Genomic DNA, 20,024 nt, shown 5'->3' with positions numbered 1-20,024 from the left:
TGCTTTCATTGATCATAAATCAACGTCACTGGCAGCATTGATCGTCAATCACGCCCAGTGACATTATTGATCTGGCTGGTCCCTCGACTATAGGCCTGCCCTCAGCCCTCGGCCAACATTGCAGCCCTGCTGTGGCATATTGATCCCCCTCAGATACAGTATTGAGGGCTCTTTATTGATAATTCATTTATTGTGTTGTAATTTCATTTTCTTTCCCGTCCATACCGTTACTAGAAGCCCCTACGGTGAAAACCTAGTTAACAAACACACAGCCTTTTTTATGCTCCACCATGCTCCACTGACTGATGTGGCTTTCTTGTATTTGCAGCTTGAAGCATATTTTCCGCCTCTGTTTAAATGTCATTATCAATCTGCAGTCAGTGTTAGCCTGAAGGTCAGATGACCCTACTTATTACAAAAACAAATCATATGTTTAAATCCCTGGAACATCTGGGAAATTCTATGAGAGGCAAGGTACCATTTAGCAACACACTTAACATCCAGTTTCATCCAGTTTTTCATGCGGGCCAACAACAGAGGACTGGTTGTAATGCACTCTGAGTGTGAATTTGTGTAGCTCTATGAATGTCAAGCAGTGCGGTGTTGGAGAACACCATGCATGCTCAGCAAAATTTCTTCCTGTAAATAAACCTAAATTATTTTTGCTGTAACATTATGTGGAAGCTGTGTAAAGCTGAGTAAGAGGGCGAGTTTGAATGCTTGATGTGAATAATGAAATCTTCTAAATATACTAAACCCACGCTTATAGAACATAGACTTCATTGCATCTTCTAAGGTGTACTTGCAGAACGGATTTATTCTGATACAGTGTCATGTATATACCCAGAAATATTTGCATGGGATGGACAGTTCTGTTGAATTACAAAGCCCCCATCTGTATGATTCATCTCTATAGATGGTAGGTTTCACGGGTCACTGGAGGCGTTGGCAGTGTTATAATGCTCTGCTAACAGGGACAGAGCTGGCTTCACTGTCTGCCCACACAGGCAGTGACACAGACAGTGACAGCAGTAGTCAACCCCCACAGGCAAAGTACAGCAACAGCTGCTCTTAAGTCAGTCTGCCACAGCCAAAACGGTTTGCCATGAAAAGAGAGCTCCACAGGCCAGGACCAGTTTAATGTCACAAGCCCACAGAGAACCAATGAAGGTGTACTTGCTATGAATTCCATAAAATGTCATTCTCAGTATTCTCAGTATAGAGTACTTCATTTGATACCCATCATGTGAATGGAAGCAAATCTGCACGCTGAACTTCTAACTCCATCAAATACACCATGCTCAACTTCACTTGACATTGTTCATACTGCTCAGAGAAATATGTTAAAAACACAAACCTCCATTGCTTCTCTCCTACGCTGTAAACATTGCCTTACACTATTAATCTCGTACAATATACAGAATAATCATAGCACTGATAATTTACTAACATTAGCTTGCATATGTTTGGGAACCTGATAGCTGATGTTAGCAATGAAATGGTACCAAAATAACGTAAAACTACGGACGAAGTCGTCGCTAATTTCGGGTTCGGCCACCGTAGGAGTTTAAACGCACTCGGAATGTTACACAATGTAGCTTTAAAGCTGAAATAATTTTAAATGTATCATCATATGGCTGTTTCATCAATTCAGTGATAAAGAAGTGATGAAGACCTTTAGGATGAGTCTCCAAACCAAACCCATCTGCTTGGCTCACTATTTATCTGTGATGTAGTGACGTCACATGGCCAATTGCACATTTTATTTTCTTAGCTGGGATCTTATTTCAAATCCACTCTGTAAATAGTGTTTTTAATCTCATACTATACTCTTACAATTTTGAAGCGACCACAATGCGGGTTCTTGTAATTGCCACCCTGGCCAGCTGTGTAAAGCGGCCTCTGATACTGAGACCTACTGCAGCAACAGCAATGTTGGCAGTGTGGAGCGGCATGTGTGGGTTTAGCATTAGAAACATCTGCCATGGCCACTTTAAAATTGCAGCTGACTACAGGAACCAGCAACACTCAAACTATGCCATTTGGAATGAATGTGGTGAGGACTGTCTGTTTGTATAAATGTTATGCCAGTACATGGATGGAGGATTGTGAGTCGTTCATTAGAGATGGAGCAACACACATGCACTAACTTCGACTCACTCACACAACTCTGTCTACTCTGTTGTTTTTAGTAATTTGTTTACTCACCATGGGAACCTTAGTGTCAGGAATGGCAAGTGGAATCAGCTGATTAGGCTAAAATGAATTTCTCGTTTAACTGATACCTCAGAGCTAGTCTCACAGGAGTTGGCTAGCAGCTGGAAACCCACCGCCTGTTTGGCACTGCACTTGCTGTTCTCACTTTTACTGTATGAGCAGTTTAATTCAGAGTCAGTACTTTGAGGCGCAACCATATTTTCATCTGCTAAAATAATTACAGCTATATTTATTCAGAATCTTTTCTTTTTTGTTCCGTTAGATCATTTCACATCAATGCCTGCATATTCCTGGACTACCTTTTACCTTGATTTTCCACTGGGCACGTCTGTGCTGCGTTCTGGTTTTGTTCTGTCCTCCGCCACGCGCCATACTACACCGGGAGCATCTGAAGCGGAGCGTCTTGCTGCCCGACTCGCAGATTATATTTTCTATTGTACTTTACAGAACGATCACGTGTTTATTAAGCTAGTATCTACCTTCCACTCCAAGCTCTCCTGCAATTAAACTCTATGCCTTCTCTTTTCTGGCGTTGTAAAACAGATCTGTGATGTCTATTATGTTTTTCCACCTCCAAGATGAATCTCTCGTCGTCCATGGTGTTGTAGAGGAGATATATACGATATTGGGGCGGTGTCTTTTGGTAAATTGACTGGATACTCTTGCTGTTTAACTTGGTGCACTGATGTCCGAACGCCCCAGAGAGACACTTCATAAGACTTGAAAGGCCATTGCTCGCGGGGTCGCAGGGCATCCGGAACGCAGCGCAGACGCGCCAAGTGGAAAATAGTGATTAGAAAAGTGATGTGTGCCTGTTTTTAAGTGTAAAGTATTCCCATTCCCATAAAATGGTCTCAGTCAATTGTAGTTGTCTGCTGTGTTTTAGACCGACTGTGTGCCAGACACACATGGAACTCATCTCATCCATCAGCTTTATTTGTTTGAATCTGGTGTGCGACCAGAGTCTGCTCAGCGGTGCATGAAGAGATAGAAGAGAATAGATAGATAGATAGAGAGATAGAAAGAAATTGGGAGAGATGGGCAGACAGCACATAACCACGACAGAGAGAGATGCGGTCGAGGGAGACGGACGGAGAGAGTGAGAGATGGATTAGCATGTCAGAGACTCCCTACATAACATTACTCTTGTTAAGTGCGCAATAGCTCATCGATCAAGCTTCTACCGCCCGCATCCAGGGCTCTTTCCTTTACTTTCTTTCCCGTAATCCATAATATCATCTCAGGCCTGTACTGGCTGGCGTGCTGCAGGAGCGCTCTGTGGGAAAGTCTGAGCAAGAGCTGATCAATAGCCATACAGCATGTGTAGCAGGTGCAGAGTGAGAAGCATTGCGTTGTTGTCATCCTTCCCCCTATACTAATCTCACTCATCTATATAGTATGGATCGTAAAGGGGTGAAACTGGACTGCAGCTGTCATGTCTAACATCGCTGAATCTCTCAACCCTCTGTCTCTTTCCGTTACTGTCTCCCTTGTCTTTTTGTCTCTTTTTGACACTTATCTGTCTTTCCATCCATCTCCCTCTTCTCTTTGTCTCGCTCTCCTCTCAGCGCCCCGCTCCATTTATCGGACCGTGTCATTGAGCCATGTGTGCCGTCCCTGTCAGCAAAACGGCAGGCAGACTGTCTTCATTTCCACGCTGAAGGATGCGAGACCAGCGTAGCAGTTGTGAGAGCTATCGACTGGGATCTGTCAAAGCCCTCCCTGTAGGGAAGCTGCTGTCGCCTGCCTTCCTGGTTGGCGGCCATTCTGAGCTTGCCCGTTTTACTCTGAAAATGGCGACATACGTACATGCTACTCCACCATAGTTTTCCATCCATCATATGTTTTTCTATCATTACCACATCATCTTTATCTCTATCTAGAACACAGTCCCTCGTGTTCCCTTCTTCCTCATGTATTTGTCTGTCTTTCCGTCTCTCTCTCTCTCTCTCTCTCTCTCTCTCTCTCTCTCCCCCCCCACTCTTTTTTTCCTCTTTCCCATAAGACACAGCCTCCTCAGTCTGGGCAGACAGGTCAAGCTGGCTGATGGGAATCAGACAGTTGTTGATCCAATTAGAGATCCCCTCGAGCAACTTCAGAGTACCGCACAATTCCAATAAAATACTGTCCTCTCGCTTCCTTTTCCTTCCACACACGCCCTTGCAGTACAACACAGCGAGCCATCCAAATTAATTTTCAGAGATGTTTAGCTCATGGAACTTAAAGCCAAGAACCTGTAGAAACCTTTAACTAAAGTTGTCATTGAGAACTGGAAAGCTTCCTTTCACTGAAGCTTTTCAGAATGACATATTTTGGTGGCTGAACAGTTCCCTCTGTTCGTCCTCTCTAGGCTTTGCACATACCAAGAGCAAAAGCAAGGCCAACCCAGTTTGCCTCCAAGCCCTTGTGAGAGGCCTCTCCACTGTCTTTATGATGAAAACCTGGCAGTTTTACAGAGGAAAAACCCTTTTACCCAGCCCTACTGCAGCTTGTGGGCATTCCTGCATTGATTTCACCATTCAGGCCAGACAGATGTACAGTCCAATTCTGAACGAATGAATGTATGCTGTGCCGACACTGATGTCTTATAATGCACGTGCTGATTTGCATTCATGGATCAAGATGTTATTCAGCTGGCCTTGCGAGACCATCCGGAACACACGCAAACTCTCTTTGTCTACAGATCTCAGAAAGAAAAGGAATGGTGGGATCTGGTGTTCTCGCTGTGATGGCTGTTATTCTGCACACAAAGGGCTGATTTGCCCCAGATGCCGGCCCATAGGAAACAACACTAATGATTACTTACGCAATTCTGCAATAATAAGTGAAACTTGCAGCAATCTTCAATTTAAATGGCTATTGTAATTGCACTGTGTCGTACAGAAGTACATTTGCATGCACTTATTGGTTCATTTTACTGGGTGGTAATGTGTCTATTGATGAGCAGAAAGCCATGACTATCTCTTCAGAGCCAAATGCACAGTCTGGAGTGTGATTGAGTCGAGGCTGTGATCAAATGAGGCTAGCTGCACAGACATCTTACTCTCACTAAACTATCTAGCACCGCTCCTCTTGCTTTTGTGTGTATGTGTGTCTGTGAGTGCACACTCCACACATGCATGTGTGTATGTTTGCGGTCACCCCTCGTTAACGTGTTTACCAGTTCCTATGGCAACCCACATAAAAAACAATTAGGAGTTCCAGTGGAGCACCTTGTTAGCGGCTGTTGTTGACCTCTGACCAAAAGCACTTTATGAATTTTCCCATGATTTAGGAATATTATATGATTCAGGAACAGCAAATTGGTTCATGACTGTACTTCTTTTTTCAAGCAGCCTCCTACATCACATACTCCGACTGGAGCCGATCTGAAATGTGTTGTACTTGGAGCCTGTGACCTAAAGACGCAGCATCAGCAAACTAGTATGAGCAGCCAGTGGCCTAGTTTATTCTGGGCTGTGCCAGTGATGATGGTGTGTGGTTAGAGGTCTATCAAAGGTTTTTAAGCTGGCAGCAGTTTGCATTGTGTGTGTTTGTATGGTTGTAGGTATTTCTGCATGTTTTCCAGGTTTAAAGCAGAGACTTTAAGGGCAGAATGAGTGTGTGTGTGTGTGTGTGTGTGTGTGTGTGTGTGTGTGTGTGTGTGTGTGTGTGTGTGTGTGTGTGTGTGTGTTTGTTTCAGGGCTACAGAGGGGTGAGTGTGATCACAGGTTGTGTGGGGTGGTATGAGGCTGATCTTGGGCTGGAGTCTTAAACAAATTGGCTAGCGCGCTGTGGGAAGTGGGGATGTAGTCACAGGGGTAACGTCAGCATGCTCTGTGTCAGATTCTCCAAATCTCTCCGATAGCTAATTATCTCCCAAAGTGCCAGAGGAGAGGTTTGGAAGAGCTTTTGTTGTTTTTCTTCTGCAGTGTCTCTCTCACTTTCCCTTCCCGGCAACATTCTCCTGGGCTGACTCTGGAAAGTTTGGTCCCATAGTAGACCCTAAAGCAACATAAACATATTTAGTGTTTTTTTCAATTGAAAGTTTGTTTGCATGTGTACATATAGCTGCCCTTTAGCAGCACGCACGCGCACACACACACACACACACACACACACACACACAATTTTGTTAGTACTGATTTTCTTAGCTAAAATGTAAGTGAATAGATACATGATTATTTTAGCTCATTGACGCCCAAATTATTTCATTTAACTGGAGAACTCCCTTGTCACAAGTTCACTTGACTTCAGCTTGTTTTATTGCTGTCACTACCTTGTCAACCCTGACAGCTTTTCTTTCTCTCCTGTGTTGCGATGCTGCATTATTATCAAGGCCCAAGTGCCTCTCACATCTGGGAGCGGAGATTAAAGCATCAACAATTCTCTTGGTGGGTGTCATCTCTGGCACAGCGTGATGAAAGGTCCTGTTGCTCACCTCTTGCAGACAGCCCCGCCATTGGCCTGTGTCGTCACAGAGCGGCCGTGTCACGAGCTGCCAGGCCTGTAATGTGAACGCGATGACAGGAGAGCCGTCAGGTCCCTTCTAAGCCACCAGGTGCACGGCAGCAATGGTTCAGTGTTTGAACAAGCTCGCCGGCTCAGTATGTACTGTAGCTGAACTGTACAGCCTTTACAGAGGGAACGAGTGTTTGATCCTGGTGTAGATTCTCACTCTGCCTCTGTTTTCCTCTTGTTTTTCCCACCGTCGCTCACCTGTTTCTCTTATCTGTTTCACTCTCCCATTTTTTTTGTGTGTCCTGTTTTTCTCAGTCTCTCTGCACCCCTGTGTTTCTCCAACTGTCTCCATTCCCCTCTCTCATCTCTCCACAGTCTGCTTCCAAAGAGATTCCGATCTCGCTGACGCAGACTGAAAAGGGGACAGTCACTGTTAAGACCCCAGATCCCCAGCCAAGAGAGCCACCAGTTTCTCACAAGAAAAGCTCACTCTTTTACTATCTTCTTTCATTGAGCCTGTCTTTCTTCAGATTTCTTCTCTCGAGTGTTGTTTTTGGCAGCCTGTTTTAATTTTAGTTTTAGTCTAGTCTTTGTATCAAGTTGTCATTTTAGTTTTTATTAGTTTTAGTCACGTTCATACTCTTTTTAGTCTAGTCAAGTTTCAGTTGACTAAAAGTCTGAGCATTTAGTTTGTTTGTTTATTTTAGTTAGAATTATCCATGACTATTTTAGTCTAGTTTTAGTCGACGAAAACTGATGACATTTTAGTCTAGTTTTAGTCAATGAAAATTGTATGTTAGTCTCTTTTTAGTAATGCAATTCTATTTAATCCAGTCAATATAGTATAAGTACCTAGTAGTATAGACAAAACCAAAATGTTGGCCAACAAGGGATTCTTAGTACACATGGAGTCAGTCAGGTAGGAACTAAGAACCTACAGCCTCTCTCACACAAACAAATACACACACACACACACACATACACACACACATTTGTCTCAGTTGTTTTCAGCTCCAGTGGTTGTCTAAAGCTAACGTTAAAATGAGACTTCTAGACATTAACCACAGCCTCATGAGTTGGCATGAGCTTTCTAAAGTAAAAGAAAGTAACGTTACTGTTTTGACTTACCTCAGTTTCATTATGGAATGGCTTGAGATGTCTCTTAAGGTCCGTGGTGTTTTTTCCTGTGATTTTGTGGCCGCATTTCTCCCCATCTTTTTCCACAACACATTCTGTTTTCTTTTCCACTTCTATGTAATGAAAGTTTTTCCAAATGCCGTTCATTCTTTTTCTCCCAAAGACGAACTCCGGCTGGCCGGCCACAGTCCCTTTCTCTGTGTCAGACTTAATTTTGTTTTTGTCATTTACGCTCGTCTCACTCTCTAACACACCGCTGCATCTTCTAAATTAAATAATGCCGTGACAGGGCTTGAGGACTTAACGTCGCCTGCATCTGTGCAGTGCGACCTGAGTGCGACCTGATGCAGCCCCTGAAGTGAGACACAGGGAACAGAAATACTGCAAAATAATAATAATAACGCGACTAAACGAGACAAAATAACGTTATAACATTTTGTCTCATCTCATTTTGGTCAACGAAAATGAAGAGACATTTTAGCATAGTTTTTATTTTGTAAACCACATTTAGTCTTTTTATTCGTCAACAATATTGCATTATACATTTAATTATAGTCATCATCACATGACCAGCATTTACGTTGCGGCTCGTCTCGTTTTCGTCACGTGATAAAGGTTCCTTGACTACGCTATTTAGTCATAATTTTCATTGACGAAAGCAACACTAGTTCTCTCTCTCTATCTCTCCCTACAGTATCTCATCAGAAGAGTCCTCTACCTGAATCCATTTCTGTCTTTGTTGGTGCTCACCTGCAGCTCAAGTGTGAGAAAGTGCCCTTTGAAAAGTTATCTTTATAGCAGCGTAGGTCATGGCAACACTTTTATCAACCTTTTATCAGTGATTATGCATACAAAAGGCTGTTGATACAGAGGCAGCTTAGATGAGGTATCAGTACAGAGGGCTTTTCTTTTTTTCTTTTTAATTACATTAATAACAGCTATTTCATGCGCTGTTTTCCTGCTGGTTGATGATTGACACTTGCCAGCTCTGTATCGAGGGATCTTGTGTCAAGTCCTCTGTTACTTTTGTTCTTATCGTGTCCGAAATGGGTAGAGTGCCTCCAGTGTTCGCTCTGAGAACAGCAGCAATGACAGCCTCTACTAACAACACCCCCCCCCCCCCCAGTGAGACGCTTGCACTGATTGTTGTGGTGTGGAAAAAGGCTTAACATTTCAAATATAAAGAATATGCCTGTTAAAGTAAAACATGGAGGGATTACGCATCAGGAACGCCTTCTAGAAAAAAGCTTTGGCTGACAGAGCGGACCTGCATTGCCATCTCCGAGGTATTTACAAGAGCGATTACTGTGATTATTATTTCAACAATACCCTGCGATGCTCTTTCATGGGCTGCCAGCCTGGGCTGGGGTAGCAAGGGCCTGCCAACATCGTTGGCCTGGGAATTTGTCTAGGAGCTCCATAGGAGGGCAGAGAGGAGGGAGGGAGGAGGGAGAGACAGAGATACGATGGTAGAAGAAGAGAAATGCGACACAGTTCAAAAGGGCCTCTGTCCTTCTGTTGGGTCACATGAGGAAGACCTCCTAACAAGATTTTCTCCTTTCTCCCTCCTCCTCCCTCTCTCTCTGCAGCCCCCACGGAGCCTTTGCTGTGCAAATTTGCCGACGGAGGGCAGAAGAAACGCCAGAGCCAGAGCAAGTACCCTCAGAACGGGAGGCCGTGGCACAGAGAAGGCGAGGTAAGTTACACCAATGAAGCTGTCCTCCCTATACATGTCACAGAAGTAGAAAGAGTTCATTTACTCTCACACAACTGAAAAACAATCTTTCATACATGTAAGCTGCAGATCTCAACGCATATTAAATCCCTAAAAAAAAGTGAGTAAAAAGTTGGTGCACTACAACAGTAACATTAATATTTGTCCAAGAAAAATCATAATTTACAATTTAACTAAACTATTGTTATCACAAAGTCAATTTACTAGATTTATCCTAATCTCTGTTTGGGACGGTCTCTAGCATTGAGACAGGTTGTTGTTACAGTCGACTAAACTCTTTCCATTCCATCATGATGACACTCTAAACAAGGCAGTTACCTCTGAGGTAATGGTATTTCTAATAACTTTAGGCCCCACCCTACTCAAAAGGCCCCTTGAGAAGTTGCCAACATCCGGCTTTATGTAAACCATTACTGCCTGTCTTTTGTACTTACTTTAAGGTATAACGCCGTAAAAAAAAGAAAAATATCCCAGATATTGATCAAACTGCCCCCGGATGTATAGGCGCTGTCACATAAATTGCATCTCAAGCCAAACGCCTCACTGAACACATATATTCCTGCCATACATCAGAAACCATATATTGGACACAGTGCTGTGGTAACATATTCATTAGCAACATGTGGAGGCAAGGTTAAACTCACTTTGTAGTCTACCAACTGGCTATACTGGGAAGGACACACAGAGGAGACAGGTATACGAGTGCTTCAGACTGGACTATATAGAATAGAGTGAACCCCCCCCCACACACACACACACACACACACACACACACACACACACACACACATTCAGTGAGGCTGACAGTTGTGCTGAAACTGCAAGGTAGGGGAGACCAGGACAGATGAAATGTTTGTCCTTCAGAAGACACATGCTCTGTGTGTGGGTGGTAGAGTTGCTGTGTGTGTGTGTGTGTGTGTGTGTGTGTGTGTGTGTGTTTGTGTGTTGGGAAGGGGCTGGTGGAGTATTACACTAGCCGTGTGTGTTTGTGTCTGTCCATCACATGTTCAGCAGCCCTAACACCTATAAGCCAGTGAAGCGTGTTTAACCTAAATCACATTGCTACATCCCCTCGCAGGCCCACACATTGACAGGGTCAGCTCAGTTGACTGGAGTTAGAGTGAGATGATTGTGTATGTATGAGTGTGTGTGTAATAAGGATAAAGGAAAAATAATCCTACACTGTCAAAATGGAGGAAACACCCCTTTTGTCCTTTTTGCTGTATTTATTCCACACCCATTACCTCCTCTGCATTAAACACACACGATCCTTTGAAGCTTAAAACAGCTGCGTACTGTGTCACACTGATCCTATGACTAGTATATGTTTATATACTACCAATTAGCTTTTTCCAAATATGTTCTGGAGGAAACATGAATTGCTGCCTGCATACCATTCGCTGGCAACATTTTTCCCTTCCAGGAAATTTAGAAGTCATATTGAAGAGGTCATGGCGGGTTTTTGGCACACAAAGCACTTTAAGACCTGAGGCCTTATGACCGCCTCATGCTATAAGTCATCATTGACTGTGCTTTGAGTTGCCTCAGTATAACCAAAAAATATTTTGCAGTTACAGTTTGCAGATACTTTACATTAAATTTAAAAGCATTCCTCTTTATTTGGATAAAAAACATAATCCAGGCAGCAATAATGTATTTGCTAATGCAGATCAATTTTATATGAATGTAGGTTTAAGCAGACAAGGTTGGACTCAAACACATACTATAGAAACACACATATACCCTCTGGCTATCAATATGATTTTGGCATCATCATGACAAAAGAAATTGAACTACAAGCTAACCTTCAAAAGGCAGACGCACACGTAACTGTGTGTTGAACACGAAGCAAAAATTATGAGGTGGCGGGATTGCATACTAAGTCAGTAGAAAGAAGCTACTAGACAGGGATTTTACCAGGATGGTGCCAATTGTCGCAATGTGCCATTTTCAAGTTAAGTGAAAAATCTGAGTGTATCCTGAGGCTTTAGCATAAAATCTCGGGCAAAAGGAGAGGGACTGAGAGACCAAGAGCTTCTGGAGAGTTCAGTCAGAGGCACTCTCATGGTCTGTGTGTCCATCTCTAGCTACAGCTAACATCTGTTTCATCTCAATTTAAAGTTCTTCCTGTTGTCTCAGTAAGAGAGATATCCCTCCTCTGCATTATCCCCCTCTTCTGCCCCTCCACCTCCCCTCATGTTTCACATTGCTCTGTGATAAGGCTGCGTTCATATAACAAAAAGGGGATCCGGCGATTTTCTGCGAGGGTGGTGCGGCGGTGTGGGAGTGTCACTGAAATGGCCCATGTGTGTGACGTCCTGTTGTGTTTTTTAACCCCCCAATATGGCACAAGTAGACTTTATATTTCACAATTACTGTTTTCCATCAAATCGTTTAGATCTCAACGTTTCAGACTGGACTTAAAGGCAGCTTCGTTTCACAGAGAAAGAGAGAAAGGAAAGAGATGGAGTGACAGTGCTTTGTTGTTGCACATAACAGTCAGCTGTTACACAAACACCTGGGAAGTTCAGTGCTTGGGTTTCATGTCTCAAAACTTTCTTGTGGCAGCAGTAGAGACAGTGATGTTTCTTGTTTACTCTATGGGACGCTCACACCGCCTCAAAACCGAGGTGTGTGTGTGTGTGTGTGTGTGTGTGTGTGTGTGTGTGTGTTTCACAAATTGAGGTAATTTTAGTCCACAGAGAATATTTGAATTAAATTGAGGCTAGGGTTAGGATTGTTTAAGTTGAGGACCTCAGTTTAGATATATGGTTTAAGGTTTACGGTTTTTGGTTTAGTTCCAACTTTTTATTGTTTGCCATTTGAAACAAATTAATTAACTAATATATTTGTATTCCTATTCCACACCCTGCTGCATGTTCTTTTCTTCAATCCATGGTAGATAACTTAGTATTTTGGGAAGATCAAAGCACTCAAGACACAATACCAAGGTGGAAAAATCAAATACGGAGAAAAGAAGGCTCTGCACACCTCAATTGCTTTTCTGTGTTGATTCATCATCAGTGTTTTGTGAATATAATTTCCCATGTGTACTTGCATTAAAAAGCACAGGTGTGCTCTATTTGATATCATTATGAGCTCTCTGATGTGTATTGATGAAGGTCTAGTGACTTAAAGCTTGGCTTCATCATTATGTATTGGACATAATTGTACAGAGCCTTATTATCAGAAATACATGAAATAAACGGCATCACATGTACATGTACAGTAGGGAGAGAGAAGAAAGAAAATGAGGAGGGTAAGGAGTATTATATCCTATATTAGAATATTACATGGGTCTACCTTATCGATAATAGTAATCACCAGTTCAAAGAATAAGGTTAAGTTTAGGTTGAGATTTTAATGCTTGGCATATAGCAGAGACTATTAACATTAGGGTTAAAGGACGAGACTTAATTTAAACCTGGTATGAACATGCAATCAGATACTGGCTATTGAACACACAGTAGGTCTTTGCATTCACACCTGGTATTAATAAGCATTCTCATTATCTCCATTCTGCCCACAGTGTGATAGGATCTCAATAAGCAAATTAGGTAGGTAGTACTTGTGGACTACTTATTGTCCTTTACTGAGGAAGGAGTCCTCAGTGTGTGCGTGCATGCATCCGTGCGTGCGTGCGTGCGTGCGTCCGTCAGCTGTACAGGCAGGGCATGGGAAGATGGGAGATAGGCATCACATGTTAGTCCATTTATCAAAGCTGAGGCAATTGCTCACCTCTCTCTCCATGTGGCAGACAGATGAAGGGGAACAACAGCCCACGCCATCCATGACTCTCTCTCCATGTCTCTTTACCTTCTCTGTCTACAGTATATTTCACTCTGCCGGTCCTCTTTCTCTCACTCTCCTCTCTTTAAGCGCTCTGTCCTTCTTGCCATCTCTCCTTCTTCCCCGTGTTTGAAGTCTTCCCAGATCCCACAGCAACATATGGAGGGAGAGACAGAAAGAGAGAGGGAACACATTGCATGATCATTCAGGAGTTACAAGGGGTTGAGTGCTGCAGGGTTTGCTGATGGTGAGGATTGAGAAATATATGACAGATTTTCTTGTAAACTACCCAAGGTGGGAGTCTAGAAAGTGCTGTCTCATGCTGACAAACATATTAGTCACTGCATTTTTTTCTGCTGCACACATGCAGACAGACATGAGCGCCATGGGTGCTCATTCTTTTCTCTCTCTCTCTCTCGTTCTCTTTTCACTTCCCCGCTCTTTTTCACTAACACACATTCCTACACACAAAAACTTTCAAAGTCACACTTCTCAAGCACCTACTCTAGAGGAATAAGTGAAGATGAAAAAAAACATCCGGCTTTCCACTCTGTGTGAAAGCCTGACAGATGTCCGTGTGTGTTTGTGCGTGCGTGCGTGCGTGCGTGCGTGCAGCCACAAAGATACGATAGCTTGGCTCAGTTTTCCAGCATAAGAACAGTACAGCACAGGTGTCCTTACAGCTGCCTAATATAGGCTGCCCTCACCCGACCCTTTTTCCGGATCTGTGTGTTAGACACATGGCTTACAGTACATGTACCAAAAAAATTTTGGTATGGTAAAATGCATTCATATTTGTATTGAAAATGCATTAGTAACACAAAATGGATTTTGTACACCCAAAAGCACAGATGAAAAGATCTTAATACAAGATCATTATTTACAACTTGCAAAACTTGAATTAATGATTGACTACAAGCAGCAGCCACAGAGTCATTTTGTGCTGCTTTTTTGGTCAGGATCCAGGAAAATCTTTGGGAAGACATTTTCTGTTAAATCATATTTACTGAATGAAGTGAAGAACTGTAACTTGGTTTAGCATGCAAAAAAATTAACATGCGTACTTTAGCTACTCCCTGTTTGAAAGCCTGGTCTGTTCGTGGCAGCTTTTCTCAGGGTCAAGCTTTGTTCACAGGACTTGTATAGTATCAAGGGCTTTTTTCAGTCTTGAATCACGCTCAGTCAAAAAAACATACACAGACTGTCTCTGTCTTTTCATTTCTCCTTGTTGCGGCAGAGCCAATAGCTGACTGCATCAGTAATGCATTGAGTAAGTCATTGGCCATGCAGGGTCTCCGGTCAGGAGCTTCTCTGCTGTGGAATTCATCAGCACATGGAACCAAGGGCAGCACTTAGGGGAGTTATCAGCCTCACCAGACAGCTGCCACGGCTATTACTGCGCATGTGAACACACACCCGAACACACAAACATGCAGTCTTGATCTCACATTTGGTGTAAAGAGAGTGTATAAATGCACGCACAGAGATCTTTGCACATATTAACTCACAGACAGGAACATCATTAAATGCTGAAGGTGAAAATACACAACGTTGAATGTATTTAAATAACACAAGGTCTAATGCAAGTCCTTTCATTGGCCTTTACAGCTTTACATGGAATGTGAAAGCCTTTTTTAACTAGTTGTGCAAATGCACTCTCACAGAAATTAAACACAAAGGCTGACCGCCACTCACACATGCGTCCACACATCTCGATTGATTGGGTATAGAGTCTCTGTTTTTGCTCCCTGTTGTGGGTTTGGTTTAGGCTCACTGATCCCCCTTGCTCCTCTGAGCCAATATCCCTTTACCAGTATAGCTCAGTGTAGGTAGCCCTCTGGAGGAACAAGGGCAAAAGAAGTGGTACAGAAAGACGGCAGAAAGGTAGATTAAGAGATGAGGGATGGTGGAAGGTAGGGAGAGAAAGGAAGAGAACACAAGATGATGGAGAAAGAAAGAAGATAGATGGAGCGAAGTGAGAGAGAAACAGACTGTGTGTGTGTGTGTGTGTGTGTGTGTGTGTGTGTGTGTGTGTGTGTGTGTGTGTGTGTGTGTGTGTGTGTGTGTGTGTGTGTGTGTGTGTGTGTGTGTGTGTGTGTGTGTGTGTGTGTGTGCGCGTGCGTGCGTGCGTGCGTGCGTGCTGATGAAATCTGCCGTCCTCAGCAGCCTACCGTTAAAAGAAATCGGATTAGCTCTCCTCCGGGAGAGAACCTTCAGGAATGCAGATGACGGATTGCGGCGCACAGGTTTCTCTCCTGGACTCTAAGAGGGCCTCACACACACACCATCAGCAGACAAAGAACTCAGTTTTCCGCTCACTCCTTTTCTCTCCAAAGGGCATTTCTTTATTCCCTCATAAATACATGATTATACGTGATTGAAATAGAAAAAAGAGGCGTCCTCAATACTAATTCTCTTTGTCCTATTGATGAAAGCTTTTCCCCACATTGGCTTTGTCACTGGTCAGTTTTTTTTTAATTGAAAATGAGTTGATTTTGATTTGATTAAATTAGTTTTGAACAAAAGTAATCAGGGTATAAATCACGTTATTCCCTAAGTACAATAAAAGTACAGTGAATAATCTTGGTGACATTGATGCAGGAACATATTGACAGAGACATTCAGAACATACCGGCACAATATAACACACAGGCGACAGACAGTGACTGAATGCGGTCCAATGTATATATACTATTCCACTTAGACCAACATATTAATCTTATCTAGACAAAGGTGGAAAACAGGGGAAACAACTAGTTTGGCTCTGTCCAAAGGTTAAAAAAATAAGGTGCTTACCAGCACCTCTACAGCTCTCTATTTAACACGTTATATTATTTGTTTAATTTGTACTAAAAACTAAATGTAAAAACACTCTTTTCATCTACTCTAACAAGAGACGAAGCAAATGAGCACATTTTCTAAAACATGGAGCAATTATTTTAATAGTTAAAAGAAAAATACAGAAAAAAATAATTTAATGATTAATAATATTTGTTATGTCTTTTCATTTGTCACATTTTGTTGCATTTTGATGTCATGTCATATTTATTCTGATCCAACTCTCTTAATTTGTGATTATTCCTGTATTTTCTTTTCTCTTTCAGACTGGCATGGCGTTAACATATGATCCCGCTGCAATGCAGAATGGGTAAGAGCTTGACGGTCAATCCATCCTTGGCACCAACTAATACACTCACTTCAGTCAATACCACTGCCATAGATAAAGATGAATGTAGTAGCTGCACTTTGTTACTGTTTGATTAGGACAATCTATATGGACTTCAAATATCGGTTTTCATTTGTAGGGTCGGGTGAGAAATGGCATAAGGTAGCTGAGTGAGCTTGTGTGTGGTTACGTGGGTTTGGGTCTTAATGTACGTGTGTGTTTCTGTGTCTTTATGTCATGACCTAATGGTGCTGTGGAAATAAATGACCCGGCAACATGTTTTATTTTTCCCCACAGTACTGAGACAGGAAGGAGAGTGTTGAGGCTCCCCTCTATCTCCCTCTGGCCTCAGTCATTCACAGGAAGCTCCTCATTCCCCGCTTCCTGAACCACTTATCCCCCAGTGACTCTGAGTCAATCTCAACTAAAAAACTGGATGAATAGCATCACTCATTACACATAGCCTGCCATGTAAAAACCTGCTTTCATGCAAATCCACCAAATTATAATCCCACAGATATTTGTGTTAAGTAACAGACTGGGAAAAGGAATGATTCACTCGTAATATATTCAACCAGAACTTTAGCTTAATGATCATGATCGAGAAAAATAGGGGAAAAGGGTTAATTATTTAAGTGCTAATGCAATTTAGAAAATAAAAAAAATAGAGTGAATCAGTTCGCAAATAAATTAGAAGTCTAGAGTCAATTTAATTCATATGTTAATGCGAAGTAGAAAATAAAAATGCAGTTAAACTAAAAAATGTAAAACAGAAATGTCACTTCACATTTGTCAGACTGCTTATTGGTACATCAAAATTCAAGTGCAAATTGGGCTATCTATCTGTCCATTCATCCATTTTCTGCCGCTTATTGTGTTGCTGCTGTCTCTCTCCATCACGCCTGCAGCAGTAGGATGTGTTACGAGGAAGTGGCAGTTTGATGATAAGTAAAGGTGCGGCAAAGGGTCAAAATAGTAGCCTGTTAGGCATGACGCAAAGCCGAGTGAAGTGTAAAATAAATTAATAAATGGCAGCATGCGATTAAAAACAAAATTAACACGTTATGCTTGGCCCTTAATCGCATCGCGAGTAACGCCAGTTAATGCTGATAGCCCTAGTTTTAAGCTATTAAAGTGGGCCTGGGGCCTCCAGGACTCCAAACAGAACATGTGGGTTGAAATATAATGTACAACAGGGTTAGTTGTACATTATATTTTATATTACATTTTTGTGCTGGCCACCACGAAAAAAAAACGAGAAAAATGTGCCTGTTTACACGAATCAATAGATTAAATAACGGGACCATTTCACGAACTGCCGTGAGACTGGGTTGTAATGTAACACACAACATGAAGAGCTGATGCTGTATCTTGAAATGGAATGTGGGGTCATCAAACCTAGTACATAACTTTTCTAATATCCTCGGCCAGTAATATGATCTTCAGCTAGGGTGACAGAGACTATTGGACATTTCACTTAGCCTCCCACGGGATCACGGTGACATTCGGTTGCTATAAACCTTCAGCAATGAGATAAAGTAGCAAAGCAGACCACCTCACTTCTCTGCAGCTCATGTCAAACCTTCTTGAAATGCATTGAGTTTTCCACAAGCTCAGCCTATAAGCGTGCTGCTTAAGCCAGCCAGGCAGGACGGTACAGTGTAGCCTTAATACTTGAATCCACGTTGGAAAAAAATACAGACAACCTCCTACTTTATATGATGACAAAGCTCAATTTGATGTGATAAAACCCGACTTTTCAATTGAAAACATTATAAGACACTTCATGAAACTTTTATGTGGCATTCGAAATACAATATATGGCCGTGTGTTTGCTCTGAACAAACTGCAGGATAAATCGACAGTGTGTTTGTGTGTGTCTGTGTGTGTGTGCTCTAGTTTGCAAGTGTTTCTTTCTTATATAGACAGAGAAACACACAGATCTGTCAGTTAATACCCCATTTTTGTATTAAGGTAATAGAATTCCATGTAAACATCATGTTCCATGTACCTATATACCTATGCAACCTGATCTCACAGAATTCCGTGAAATGAACACGGCCCCTTAACTCAAATTCCGCCGAAAATTCCGTGACGGGCCCATGGATGCGATGTCTATGTAAGTCAATGACAGGCATCATCCGTGGTCTACGCACGGATTCCCTGATCACAGCACGTTTCTTTCTGCCAGTTGGGCTGCGGCAGAGAAGCTGTATAGCTTTGCTATTATTGGTATTTTTAGCCCAATAACCGCTGTTTTAATCAACATTTATTCACCAGATCGTATCATGGTTTATTTGTATTTCTTTTAATGTTATTATTTCGGTCTATTTCGGCCAGGGAAGCTGGATTGCTTTGTTGTTTATTTATATTTTTAAAACTATAACGCTACATCTAGCAACATATATTTAGATGTTATCATAGAATACATTTCTTTATTTTAATAATATTATTTCGGTCTTAGTACCTGTGAAATATTACAGTATGCTGTAATACAGAACATTACGATATGATCCGAGCTACTGACACGCATTCAAAGCCGATATCCCACAATGCAATGCGGGCATTCATTCACAGAATCAGACAGCGATCAGCGGGTTTTATATGTACATATATACAATCAGTGGTTTAGTCACCAGCAACAACACGTTGCTCAGCTTTGTTCCAGTAAGTTATGCACCGTAATAACGTTTAAAAAAATCCGTGCAATACTCCGGAAGTGACGTAGTACGCGACTCTCGGCGGATAAGAACACAAAATGAGCAAATAACTGACTTTTTTGAAATATCAATTTATGGTAGGCCTAACATATTAATTATTATATTCAGAAGATGATCATCATATCAATCACCGTGGTTACAGCTTGTAGCCATATAGCCTTCAAAATTAAGAAGGGACGAGTTTTAGGAAGCATTTCAGGAAATTAAAAGGTTAAGCAGATTGTTGCTGAGGTTTTTGTTTACAGAGATGTAGCTTTGTTTGTGTACATATACAACATGTGTTTTGGCATTTTTTTCACAAACTGAGCAGTTGGTTGTGACATGGGTCAGAGGGTATCAGAGGTCATATATGATGAACCAATAATCGGCTCTAATCCTACAGGCACCTTGGTGTTCATGTGTCAACACCTTTGGCTGGAAGGCCCGTGTTCAAAGTGTGTGTTATCATTTAGAGCAGACACTCACGGTGAATCAGAGGGTTTATGTTATACAGGGCTGCATTACAGAGCATATTCATATGTCAGAAAGCATGACAATATCTAAAAACATCTCATTTAAAGTTTGGTTGTCAGGTGACTGTCATGAAGGTTGTGGAGAGGAATAGAAACCAGTCTCTCTAGGCAAGCACAGAGAATATGGTCTGATCTTTATTCTCCATGCCAAGTAGCTCTTATCCTCTGCTGCCACCCCAATGTAAACTAAATATTTCTAAACTATAGGTCTTATTTGGACCTACCTCAATTAAAACTTTAAATAATGTTGCTTAAGGCTGGTTTTGGAATAGCTTCATGATATAATGCATATAGGGTTGTGTGTAGGT

At 42.0% G+C, this 20,024-nt stretch overlaps 1 protein-coding gene across 7 annotated transcripts in view; it reads left to right on the top strand.

The window, feature by feature from the left end:
- The window catches only part of rbms3 (RNA binding motif, single stranded interacting protein), a 285,669-nt gene that overhangs the window by 238,199 nt on the left and 27,446 nt on the right, over positions 1 to 20,024 (top strand). For all 7 annotated transcript variants that reach the window (XM_078266934.1, XM_078266936.1, XM_078266937.1 and 4 more), the window contains 2 exons: positions 9,384 to 9,490; positions 16,423 to 16,466. In XM_078266934.1, the coding sequence (XP_078123060.1) occupies positions 9,384 to 9,490; positions 16,423 to 16,466 (151 nt within the window). The remainder of the gene's footprint in view (positions 1 to 9,383; positions 9,491 to 16,422; positions 16,467 to 20,024) is intronic.

This window comes from Sander vitreus, chromosome 14 (assembly GCF_031162955.1).
Source record: "Sander vitreus isolate 19-12246 chromosome 14, sanVit1, whole genome shotgun sequence".
Lineage (NCBI taxonomy): Eukaryota > Metazoa > Chordata > Actinopteri > Perciformes > Percidae > Sander > Sander vitreus.
The sequence above is the reverse complement of the archived record's forward strand: the minus strand, read 5'-3'. Positions and strand labels throughout refer to the sequence as shown.